The sequence below is a fragment of the Sus scrofa genome, chromosome 5 (genome assembly GCF_054392235.1).
Source record: "Sus scrofa isolate SSC_HxYL_T2T_F1_AM1 chromosome 5, Sscrofa_HxYL_maternal_Yorkshire_Landrace_v2.0, whole genome shotgun sequence".
Taxonomy (NCBI): domain Eukaryota; kingdom Metazoa; phylum Chordata; class Mammalia; order Artiodactyla; family Suidae; genus Sus; species Sus scrofa.
The window spans coordinates 3515223-3527927 of NC_139387.1; the positions used below are offsets into that span (position 1 = coordinate 3515223).

Genomic DNA, 12705 nt, shown 5'->3' on the forward strand with positions numbered 1-12705 from the left:
TCAGGCCCGCTTCTGTGGTATATGGAGCTTCCCAGGCTAGGGGTCCAGTCGGAGCTACAGCTGCCAGCTTATGCCACAGCCACAGCAACGCAGGATCCGAGCCGCGTCTGCAACCTATACCCCAGATCATGGCAACACCAGATCCCCAACCCACTGAGCAAGGCCCAGGGATCGAACCCAAAACCTCATATTTCCTAGTCGGATTCGTTTCCATGGCATCATGACGGGAACTCCCAGTTTTTTTTTTTTTGTTGTTGTTGTTTACTTTGGGGGCCACACCTGCGGCGTATGGAAGTTCCCCAGTTAGGCCAGGGATCGAATCCACATGCTCATGGATACCAGTCACATCCTTAACCTGCTGAGCCGCTATGGGAACTCCAGCGATTTAACCATTTTAAAGCTGTGCAGCGTTGAGTGCACCCCCGAAGTCATTCAACCAGCCCCTCTACCAAGTTCAAGGCGTTGTCACTGTCCCCCAAACCCCCTCTGCTGAGCAGTCCCTCCCCACCCCCCTCCCTGAGCCTCAGGCCACCACTCCCCTGCTTTCTGTGCCTGTGGGTGTGCCGGTCCCGGACTTCGGCTACGGAGGGGCTCCTGCAGGACGTGACCTTCTGTGTCCAGCTTCCTCCGTGGGCGTTGATGCACCCGAGGTCCATCCTCGCCGTGTCCCCAATTGGCACGTCCGTCGTGTTATGACCACGTAATATTCCACTGGGCCGAAACTACACTCTGCCTATCGTTTTTCACCCCTGGCGGATGCTTGGGTTTTTTCTGCCGTCGTAAACGGAGCTCTTCTGAACGTGTGCGCACACGTTTTTGTTTGCATCCCTGTTCTCTATTCTTCGGGGCATGTACCTCGGAGTGGAATTGCTGGGTCACAGGGGCGCTTGTTTGGCTTTGTGGAGGAACCGGCAGACGGTTTCCCACAGAAGCTGCGCCAACTGTTTGGTTTGGGGCACCCGGAGGAGAAGGCGCAGCCAGCAGAAAGAAGGGGGCTGTTTCGGCAGAACTATGGGCCCCGGCTGGGTTTCAGGACAGTGTGTGGCTTCTAGACAATAGCCTGGGGGGCAGGACATGGGGGCGGGGTGGCCACAAGGGGCTCCCCAGAGCCGATGCCCAGGCCCTGGCCTCCTGGCACTGTGCGTTCCCCCCTTCTGCCCACGGCCTGCCAGCCCCTTTCTTGAGAGAAACGAGTCAGTGTTTTTCCAGGACAGCTGGGCACCCCCAGCCAGCTGGGAAACTCCCCGTGTGGCGTGAGCCCACAGCACGTGTTGTGACCAGGACGCCTGGCGACACTCAATCCCCGTGGCCCGCCCGCCCCGCCCCCTAATCTGGCCAAGACCCCCCTGGGTCTCCCACGGGCACAATGGGCAGAAATGCCCGGGGCTGGCATGGAGGAAGCGCATCTGGGCGGGTGGGGCTGGGAGCGGGCTGGAATTTGGGGAATTCAGCCCCAAGTAATTGTAGCTGCTCAGAAAACCGAGCTGGGGAAATGAGACGGATGGGAACCCTGCCGGGCAGCGGCCTCCAGGCCTCGGGTCGGAGCCCGGCCGGCTGCTGAAAGCACACTCCCCAGTTCTTCCAGAAGGCTCGGGGCTGCACAGGCCCCGCTGCCCCCAGAAAGAGCCCCCCCACTCCTGGCAGCAGGCATTCAGACTAACGGGAGTGCACTTGGGGGACCCCGGTGGGACCTGGGGGCAGACACAGAGCATCCTAGCCCAGCCTCACTCCCCATCTGACCATGTGCTCAGCGCCTCCCCGCACCTCCCCGGCTCCCTCCCCAGAACCAGAGGTCTCCTGGGATGGGCCTCCGAGGACCGGCCACATTGGCCTGTGCTGGTCCAGGGACCAGGGATGCTCTTCTCCTCCCTTTTCTGTCTGGCAAACTCTCCTTCCCTCCCAGGCCCGCGTGCAAGCCCCACCGGGCTTGAACCCCTCGGCCCCGAGCGCGGTGGACACACGCAGCACCCACTTGCCTCTGGAGCACCAGCCTCACCCCCGGTCTCGGGGTCATCGTTTTCACCCCCAGCTTCCTCACCAGCCTGAAGGCACCTTGAGGGCCGTGCCAGGTCTGAGCGACCCTGGGGCCTCGGGGGCTGCCCCACGAAGCCGGCCATGAGTGTTTGTGGAATGGCTGAATGAATGAAGATGAGCAAATTCTCAAGGCCTATGTCCCAAAGAGCTCCTGCCACTCAACAAGAAGACAACCCAGTTTAGCACTGGGCCAAGGGGGTGTTCCCACAGTGGCTCAGTGGGTTCTGAACTGGAATAGTATCCAGGAGGATGCAGGTTTGATCCCCGGCCTCGATCACTGGTTTAAGGACCTGGCATTGCCGTCAGCTGTGGTGTAGGTTGCAGGCGTGGCTTGGATTTGGTGTTGCTGTGGCTGTGGTGTAGGCCGGGCAGCTGTAGCTCTAATTCGACCCATAGCCTGGGAATGTACCTATGCTGAGGGTGTGGCCCTAAGAAGACCAAAAAAAAAAAAAAAAAAAAAGGTTAAATTTCTGCTCTGTGAATTGCACCTCATTAAACAAACAGATGAACAGTCCCTCTGAAAACACCCAAGCAAAAAAAAAACCTGAGCCCAGCCAAGGTGCCCTCCCATCTCAAGCCTCTGTTCCTGGCAGGTGCCAGTGGCTCAATTATAAGGCACGCTCAGGGGACCACTCCAAGGTACCACGCTGCCGTGAGGCACCTGCTGGGCCCAGCACTCAGTAGGTGCTCAGTTCTCATTGCTCCTGTTTCTCCTCCAAGCGCACCCAGTGGTCCAGAGGGACGAATGGCAGGTCCTCTTCACAGGTGGCGAATCTCTCCCCGTGGGTCTCTGTTCTGAACCTGCGTGGTGCTGGTGGGATCCGGTGTTTTATACTCCATGTATGGGTGTGAAACCTGAGGCTCGGACAGGCAGCGTGTCTTTCCAAGGTCCTGTGATTGGAGTCAGGACTCCGTGGGCTTGGCTCCTGGCCTGGGTGACCCACTTAGCAGCCTGCCTGGCGCAGGCTCCCTGGGGAGGGTCTACTCATGATGCGAAAGCCTGTATCTGGGAGCTGGGGTTTGCTGCCGGAAGGCAGCTGTGGACCGTCCCAAGGTGATGGCTGTCAAATCCCAGCGGGGTCTGTGTGTCTGACTCCGAGGCGTGGAGAACTGTGGCTCCTGCAGGCCGTGGGACTTTGGACTCCCCTTCTTGTGACTTTGAGGCTAAGAGGGCCCTGGGGTGTGTGCCTTTTCAAGCTAGAATCCCGCGAGTGGGTCAGTGGAAGTGGCCCCTCGAGGGCAGGGGTCTGGGCTTTGTGCCCAGTGGGCAGAGCTTGGCATGGGGTGGAGGATGGAGTGGCTCCTGGAACACGTTCTCCGGCCAAGAGACCGGGCGGGGGGGGTTGGAGGGGCCCCGCCAGCGTCTCACCTTCCCCGTGTCCACCCCTCTCCGCAGAGCGCTGTCATCCGTCGTGGCCCTGGGAGCCAACATCATTTGCAACAAGATCCCTGGCTTGGCCCCGCGGCAGCGCGCCATCTGCCAGAGCCGGCCCGATGCCATCATCGTGATCGGGGAGGGGGCACAGATGGGCATCAACGAGTGCCAGTACCAGTTCCGCTTCGGACGCTGGAACTGCTCCGCCCTCGGCGAGAAGACGGTCTTCGGGCAAGAGCTCCGAGTAGGTAAGGGTGCCTCTGGGCTCGCGGGGACCCTGCCAGGGCCTTTGGGTGCCTGGGGCCCAGGCCACCCCCCCCCACGCACGGAAGACCAGTCCAGGCCGCTTTTCTGCACCCACTGGCCCGTTTCTTGGCCGTAAGAGCCCTTCTCTGGGCCTGGCCTGCTGGAGGCTCAGGACCCCAGGAGTCCCCGACCTGCCCGGCCCTCTGGGGCACTGCCACTTCTGGGACAAGGGAGGTTTGATAGGAGCCCTCGCTCCAGGCTGTCAGGCTGGGGGACACCATCCCGGGGTGGACGTGAGCCAGTGGGCTGGTGGTGTGCAACAGCTGTGTGGACCTAGGCAAGAGGCCCGTGTCCCTGTGTCTGCGTGTTGTGTCTAAAATGCGACGACAGTAGTAGTTCCTGCCGCGGATGCTTGGTGGGGGGCTTGATGCAAAAAGTGCCGGGCCCGCAGGAGGGGCTGGGTAAAGGGCTATGATACCTGTGAGTGGAAGGGATACTAGGCAGAGGGAACAGTATGAGCGAGCAGACCACTGCAGGGTGACATGTGGGGGGCAGGGAGGAGGCCGGCTGGCGGGGATGCCCAGGGGAGTGGGGAGGAGGCTGGGGGAAAGAGGCGGGGCTCCCACTCCGCGGGCAGTGGCCGCCACCAAAGCACAGGCAGGGGGGACCAGATTTCTGCCGGCCGTGCCCGACTGAGCCTTTCCCAGTCCCCGGCCCACTCGCCCTGCTCCCTGTCCTCATGGCTTTGCATGAGACTCCACTGTGCCCACTTTACAGGGAAGGAGACTGAGGAGTTAAAGGGAAAAATGGGACTGGCGGAATCTGACCTGATCTGAAGACAGCTGTGACGGGCACTCGGGGCGTCAGGGCCTCCGTGTCCTCATGCGTAACATGAGCTCAGATCAAGCAGGCCCTTATCTGGGACCCCCAGTGCCTTGCCTGGTGCCTGCGTTCAGTAGGTGCTTAATAAACAGCTGTTGAACAAGGTGGGGGGGGGGAATGGTGAGACCAGCCCCTCCAGGCTAGTGTGAGTGTCAGAGGGCAGAGCGTGATAATGGGGGCACAGCACCAGGTGTGTAGGGGGCCCTGTTAGCCTGGACCCCGGCCTGCAGGCACAGGTGGGACTCTACCTGTGAGTATAAGGTGTCTTTCCGTTCCCAGAAGGCCGAGGAGCCTGGGCCTGCCGAGCCGAGCCACAGCTGCCGGGACCCAGGCCAGAGCTGAGCTCTGCAGGGCTTGGAACGCCTGCGTGGGGCAGGGGGAGGCACAGGGAAAGCCCCCGGGGGCCCCTTTGCGGTGAGCAGCGTGTGGGTGGCACCGCCCCCTCCCTAGGGCCCCACCACCCAAGTGCAGCTTCCTCCCTCCAGGTGCCAGCAGGAGAGGGCGGGGCTGCCTTCCCCAGCCACCGTGGTTAGGAGGTGTCAGCACCGGTGCCCGCTTCATGCCAGGCACCCACTTGCCTGCCTGGCCCCCAACCCTGACTCCTGAGACTCTGGGCTCCGAGGAAGCCGTGAGCATCCCCACTGTACAGCTGAGGACACGGAGGCCAGGGGAGGCTGTGCAGCTGCTGTGGCCACACGGTGGAGCTGGATTCAGATCCAGCCTCCTCCTGGCTTTCCCGTGGTCCTCCTGGCCGTGCTGGGCAAAGGGGGGTGGGCAGTGGAAGTGGTTCCTCGGCCTGGAGAGAGGTGGAAGCTTGCCCTTCATGGAGGTTCTCCAGACCCAGCCACTCTGAGCCTCTCCTCGGGGCCCCCAGGCAACAGGTGCATCAACAGCACCTAGTAAATGCCAAGCTCTTATGCATCCTGCAAAGCCCAGAGGAGCAGTGCTTGCCCCCTTGCCAGCGACTGGCCCTCTTAGTGGACACAGATCACTTCTGAGAGTCACACATTCCCCTGGTCCTATAAGGATGGCGGCTTTCAGCTCACAGCTGTTCCTCCTCGGAAACTAGCCCTCTGCCCACCGAGAGGGGTGGCTACGCCAGGGGCGGGTTGATGCCAGGATACATAGCCCCTGTGCAGGTGGGGCTGCTCTGCAAAGTTCTTCACGCCCTGAGCTCTCCGTGGGACCAGGCATCTCAGGTTCTACTTCTAGGGAGCCCACCTAAGGCCCTCTCTCACTTTCACCTGCTTCAGAGGCAAACATTTTGGCAGAGATGCCCACACCTGCACCCAGCCCTCGGGCTCACGTTCTCTCACTCCCACCACCCCGTCCAGGCCATTCGTGACCTTTGTGTGGCCGACTGACCCCCTTCCTAGGCTGGGCCCAGGCAGCCTGGGCTTCCTCTTGACTCTGGTGGCTCCCTCCCAGCCCCGCCCCAGTCAGCCTTCCACCCCAGGGGGTCAGGACCCGCACATTGCACGGCGAGGCTGACTGCTGGCCACCCTAGCACCCTGTGGCTTTAGTCTCCATGCTCAACACCCCCCGCCACTGGCCTGACCACCCAGTCATCTCAGCAGAAATCTGGTGGCGCCCCTTCGGTCCATCCCTGCCTTCTGCCCCGTGGTCACTGCAGGGCCTGCCTCTGTGGCGGCGGTCAGTTCCTCCCTCTGCCTCCTGCCCAGCGCCGGCCGTGCCATGTCACTCCCTTCCTCCAAAACCTGCAGAAGCTCCCTGCTGCCTGGGACAAATTTCACTTTTCAGCTTGCAGTCTGAGCAGCCCCTGCCCGAGCTCCCCCCGCCCCCGGCCCCTATCCCTTCTGGAAACTTGCTCTGGGCATCCTTCGCTTCCTCCTCACGCTGGAGGCCCGTCCCCTCTGCTCTGCTCATTCGCATCTGATTTCCCCCTTTTCACCCTCCCTAGCTCTTCCTCCTCCATCCTCTCAGCATCTCTCAGCCCTGGACCAGCTAAGGCTCCGGGAGGTAGGCTTCCTAAGGCCCAGGCTGCCTCCCGACAGGCCTTTCGCCCTCCCTTACTCCTCACTGCTCTGAGGAAGGCCCTGCCCTCGCCCAGGAGGGCTCTGGCTGCCAGCCAAGCGGGGCGGAGTCCCACAGGCAGCAGGAGCCCCCCCCCCCAAACCCCGCGGGTGCTGTGATGGGGGTCTGAGCAGGCACCTTGCTCCTCCCGGGGCTCGGCTGCTGGGAGTCACAGGCAGGAAGAGGGGCCAGGCTGTGGGGCCGGCCCACGTCAGAGGCATGCGGGTGGCCCGGGCATGGGATGGGAGCTGGGCCATGAGCTGGCAGGCAGCCGGGGGCACTCGTGGGAGCAGCCACTCGAGCGGTGCCAATTAATGATTGGCCCTGAGCGGGGGGATGGCCTGGGTGGGTGGGACAGGCCCGTTTCAGGCCTTGCCTGTGACCTTGGGCCATGTCTCAATCTTGAGAGCTGAAGGGAAACCCTTTCAAGGTGCAAATCAACCCCCATGCAGAGTTCCAAAGTCTCCCCGCACATGGTGCTGCTGCTTGTGTGTCTCCAGGGATGGGGAGCTCACCCCTCCACATAAGACAGAGTTTTCTTAGGATGACCCTATGCCATCTTTGCCCTGGGGCCCTCTGGGTGCCCGTTGCTCTGCTTCCTTTGGGGAGTCGAAGCCCACCCTCAGGCACCCTCCACCCTCATGCCTGACCTCCACTCTCTGGCCACCAGAGCTCACCCCAGTCCTGCTCCTGATCCCAGCGTGGGGCTGGCCCACCCTGGCCCCTGCAACCTGTCCCTTCTCTTTACTGGAACTGAGGGAGTTCTTGTTGGCTCAGCGGGTTAAGAACCCGACATAGTATCTGTGAGGACGCAGGTTCGATCCCTGGCCTCGCTCCGTGGGTTAAGGATCCGGCGTTGCCGTGAGCTGTGGTGTAGGTCGCAGACGTGGCTGGGATCCTGCGTGGCTGTGGCTGTGGTGTAGGCCGGCGGCTACAGCTCCGACTGGACCCCTAGCCTGGGAACCTCCACGTGCCACGGGTGGGGCCCTAAAAAGCAAAAAGCAGACAAACTGGAAGCAGGTTTGTGGGGGTGGGGCGCGTGGCTGTGTCCAGCTCGGTTGTCTTCTTCCATGAGGTGCAGGAGGAGGACGGGAAGACAGGAGAATCAGGCTGAACCTCATATTCCACAGACACCCCTTCGAAACTCAGGGCCCCAGGGCCCCCCCCCGCCCCCGGAGCAAGGCAGCGCGTTTCTAACAGGCGGCATAATGGAGTCAGGGCTGTTGGTGGGGCTTCCTTGAAGGTGTGATGTGTCAGCTGAGACCTAGGGAGGGTCAGAGTGGCCCAGACCAGGCTGAAGATGAGAGCAGGGAAGGGGGCTCCGGGTGGAGGGAACAGCAGGTGCCACAGCCCAGAGGCTGGAAAGTGGGTGGTATTTTCCAGGAGCTGTGGGAGTGCCCAGAGCAGACCCGAGGGTGCAGAGGGCCGGGGCTGGAGGACGGGCTGGGGCTGGAGGGCTGTGAAAGCCTGGAAGGCATAGATGGTTCTGGAAGGCCCAGAGTAGGAGAGGGCCTTCCTTCCACCCACTGCCCCAGCCCCGCCTGAGCCCAGAGCCCTTGGGACCCCCTGGGCACGGGGCGTGCGGGCCAAGGCTGTGTGTACTTGGCCCCGCCCGCACCCCAAGCTGCCATGGAACACTGAGTCCCGCCCATCATGTGCCACTCGGACATGACCAGGCATAGGGCCACCCCTAATCCTGCCTCACGTGGCACCTGGGCTGTGTCTGCTCCCACCTGCCTTGTGGGTGGGGTTTGCATTGAGAGCAAGCCCTGAGCCTACCAGCTGCAGACCGTAGGGGCTCAGTGAGGACCTGTCTGTTTCTGGACCATCGGAGGGAGCAGACAGACTTATTCCACGTGTCTGCGAGGCGAGGGTCTGGAGGCTTCTGTCGGCTGCTGGCAGGGGCCTTGGAGGAAAAAGGGAAGCTCCTACTGCCTGCTTGGCCCCTGCCTGGGGCTCCAGGGTGGCACTGTCCACTCTGGGGGCACAGGCCACAGCTGGCAGGGGAGCCCTTGAAATAGAGTGCGTGCCGCAGACATGCAGTAAGTGTGAGATAACGCGGCAGATTTCAAAGACTTTAAAGGAGAAGTCAAGTAAGATATCGAATGATCTTTACAGTAAGATGTTGAGAGGGTGATGTGTCCATACACTGGCTAAATCCAATGTTCCCCAAATTAAATCCATCTGGTTACCTTCATTTTTTCTTTATGCGGCACCCTGAAAATGTGGTGGTTTTGGTTTTTTTGTTTTTTTGGCTGAACCCTTCGCAGGTGGAAGTTCCCCAGGGTAGGGATGGAATCTGAGCCACAGTTGTGACCTGTGCCACGGCTGCAGCAACGCCGGATCCTTAACCTGCTATAACACAGGGGAAACTCCGGCAACTAGAAAATTCGAAATGACCCTGTGAGTTCTTTTGGGGCTCAGTGGGTTAAGGACCTGGTGTGGTCACTGCTGTGGGCTCAGGTCACTGCTGTGGCATGGGTTTGATCCCACACCCAAGTGCCACAGGCGTGGCCGACTAAAAAGACCTGTATGACTCATGTGAGACTTCTGTTGGTGGCACTGCTTGTGGGGGGGGGTCACCCTGGTCAGGGGTAGAGTGGACGTTTGAACCCAGATCTGACTCCTCCTCCCAGGACACCGTCCCCCAGCTTGGTTGAGGGCAGTGGGTCCCTGACCGTCTGCTTCCTGGGGTAGCAGAGGTGTGAGGGTGGCTCCCTTTGGCAGCCCCTGTTACTGTTCAGCCTGCATGCATTGAGTGCCTGTTGTATGTCAGGCCTGGGGCAGGAGAGAAGGCCATCTGGCCCTGCTCCTGGAGCCTTGCACCCAGGATGAGCTGATGGAGGGGGCTGGGAGGCCTGGCTGGGCCCCAGCCTTGTACCAGGAGTGCCCTCTTGGCCCGCAGGCCCCAGCTCTGCGGGATACCCATCTCGGTTCTGTCTGTCCCGGTCACTCCCGACCCCCACCCCCATCCCAGGGGACCAGCCTGAGTGGCAGCTGCAGAACAGGCGTTTTCAAGCCTCAAGCTCCGGGTCCAGGCAGCCAGAACACTAGGGACAAAAGCAGCCAGGACACTAGGGACCACTGGGGTCTCGGATATCAGAGTCATTGAGCTTTGCTAGAGGCAGAGCTCCCCAAGCCATGCCTGGCTCAGGATGTGATGAGGCCCGGGTCACTCCAGGTGGCCCTGCTCTGGCCCCCACACCAGAGCCAGCTTGCCCCCTGGGCACCGTGGTTCCTGAGGGAGCTGACTCTGGACCCTGTGGCGACCTGCTGGGGGCTCTGGCTAGGTGGCTTTGTCCTTCCCCGTGGCTCCTTGAGGTCCTTCTGGAACTCACCCAGGACAGGAAATTTCCATCCTTCCCCGCAGGGCCGGAGCAGACAGGACAGGCCGAGGGCTGGGGAGGGGGCTGGCAGGGGAGAGGACCCTGTGGGGTGCAGACCCTCCAGGGCTGGCTGCCCGGGTCCCACCACGCAGCCCTGGGCTCAGCCGCACACTCTGGGCCAGGGCTCTGTCTGGGCCCCCAACTCTACCAGGCCTTGCGCGGGCTCTCCTCAAAATGGGGGCGGGGGTGGGCCCTCTGCTTCCTCAGGCCTACACCTGGGTTCCGCCCAAGGCCTTCATGGACGGGGGTCCAGGACTCTGGGGCTCTGGCCCTCCCAGCAGGACCCAGATCACAGGGTGGGTGGCCTCCACCCTCGGCCTCCAAGGCCTGGCCTGGACCTCAGCCGTCTCCACGTGGGACCCCTCCTGCCATCATTGTGGGAGCACCATTTTTGCCAAGGTGGCTGCGGCCGGGCCCTGCCCCCGCCGTCACTTCCTGGCCCCACACAGCATAATGGGGCGACTGAGGCTTAGAGCCAGTCTCAGAGGTAAGAAGCAGGGATCTCAACCCACAGCTCAGCCCTGTGCCCCAGTGGGAGTCCAGGTGCCAGGATTGGGGGATGGAGGGCAGCTGCGGGGGCTGGGCCGGGGACAGAGGCGGGAAGGGTGGCTCTGGTTCCACCATGTCCCCCTCTTGGGCAGTTGCTGCTTCCGAGGGCAGGCAGGCCGGGGGGCTGGCCTCCCTCCCCAGAGGCTGCAGGACAGGCCGTGCCCAGGCTGCGGGGCAGGGCGGGAGCGGCTGGAAGGCCAGCCTGGCTGGGGACGCGGGCCCCTGGGCTCTGGCTGTGCTGCCCTGGCCCAGGCCCTCATGCCCAGCTGGAGTGTGACCCACCCGGAGGGCTGCCGCGGGCACGGGTGTGCCGGCGTGTTGGGACCTGGCAGGGCTGTTTCCAGGCTCTGTTTATGACAACGGCAGGGAAGAGCTTAGCGTGGAGACACTGACTCAGCCGGGGCCCAGCCGGGGTGGGGGCCGGGGTGGGCGGGAGGGAGCCAGGGGGACAGAGGGATATAGAGAGACAGAAACAGAGGGAAGGACAGAGACACGCAGGAGGGGACAGCTCCGCCCAGGTGCACCGCACACACAGTGCCAGCGCTGGCCTTTGCCCACCCGCTGGCCGCCGCAGGCCCAGGGTCCAGGCCACTGTGCATGTTGAGCACAGCCCATATCCCTGCTGCTCTGCCCCCTCTCGCTGCGCTGGACCCATGAGGCGGGTGATGCTATTACCTCCCTCCTGCAGGTAGGGAAACAGGCCCGGGGCTGCGGGCCAGCCTGTCCAGTCAGCGCTCAGCAGAGCGTGGACAGGACCCAGGTGGTCCAGGGCCCTGCCCGGAACCAGAGATGAGGCTGGCGGCGGCGGGGGTGGGGTGGGGCTGGGGGCCTGGCTGGGCGTGGCCCCTGGCTTCTGACTTTTCAAGGGCACCAAGAGGGAATCGGGCCCTAAGGCATCTCTGGACTCACCTGCCTGCCCCGCCTCCACTCCCTGCCTTGCCCAGGACCCCCGTGTGTGCTGGGGTGCAGCTCAGGCAGCCGGTGAGCCATGGCTCGGATCCTCGTTGCTGTGGCTGTGGTGTAGGCCTGCAGCTATGGCTCCAATCAGACCCCTAGCCTGGGAACCTCCATACGCCACAAGTGTAGCCCTAAAAAGCAAAATAATAATAATAATAACAATAATTTTAAAAAAATTAAAAAGTGCACAATTCGGAGTTCCCATTGTGATGCAATGGAAATGAATCCGACTTGTATCCATGAGGACAAGGTTCGATCCCTGGCCTCGCTCAGTGTGCTAAGGATCCAGCATTGCCATGAGCTGTGGTGTAGGAGCTCGGATCCAGTGTTACTGTGGCTGTGGTGTAGCCAGCAGCTGCAGCTCCAGTTCGACCCCTAGCCTAGGAACCTCCATATGCTGCGAGTGCGGCCCTAGAAAGAGGAAAAATAAATAAGTAAAAAAATGCAGTGCACAATTCAGTGAGTTTTCACATTGTCCTAGCTGTGCACCCATCACCATTGCCCATTTGAGAACATTTTCATCCCTCCAAAGAGAAAGCCCGTCCCTCTTAGCCGTCATCCTCCAAGCACTTTTGTGGCAACCCTTACCTGCTTCCCCTCTCTGTGGATTTACCTGTCCTGGACATTCTCTATCGTGGAATCACACACTATGCGGTCTTTTGTGCCCAGTGTCTCTCACTGAGTGTGATGTTTTCAAGGTTTATCGGTGCGCCAGCCCTGAGGTCCTTATAGGGCTGAAGAGGGCCGCATTTGCCTTATGCACCCCTCCTTCGATGGGCATTGGGGTTGTTTCCTTCCACGTTTTGGCTACTGTGACTTACACAACATGCAAGTTCATGTGTGGACACCTGTTCATTTCTCTTGGGCCCAGTTCAAGGAGGGGGCTCACTGGGTTAAATAGATACTCCGGAAAAAAAAAAAAAAAAAAGGAGTTCCCGTTGTGGCGCAGTGGTTAACGAATCTAACGAGGAACCAGGAGGCTGCGGGTTCAATCCCTGGCCTTGCTCAGTGGGTTAAGGATCCGGCGTTGCCTTGAGCTGTGGTGTAGGTCACAGATGTGGCTTGGACCCCGCGTTGCTGTGGCTCTGGTGTAGGCCAGCGGCTACAGCTTTGATTCAACCCCCAGCCTGGGAACCTCCATATGCTGTGGAAGCAGCCCTTTTGAAAAGGCAAAAAGACAAAAACGAAACAAAAAACAAAAAACCCAGCTACTCTTACTTAACCTTTTGAGGAACCACCGCG

At 61.3% G+C, this 12705-nt stretch overlaps 1 protein-coding gene across 4 annotated transcripts in view; it reads left to right on the forward strand.

The window, feature by feature from the left end:
* The window catches only part of WNT7B (Wnt family member 7B), a 50055-nt gene that overhangs the window by 22520 nt on the left and 14830 nt on the right, over positions 1-12705 (forward strand). For all 4 annotated transcript variants that reach the window (XM_021091384.2, XM_085025378.1, XM_085025377.1 and 1 more), the window contains one exon: positions 3431-3657. In XM_021091384.2, the coding sequence (XP_020947043.1) occupies positions 3431-3657 (227 nt within the window). The remainder of the gene's footprint in view (positions 1-3430; positions 3658-12705) is intronic.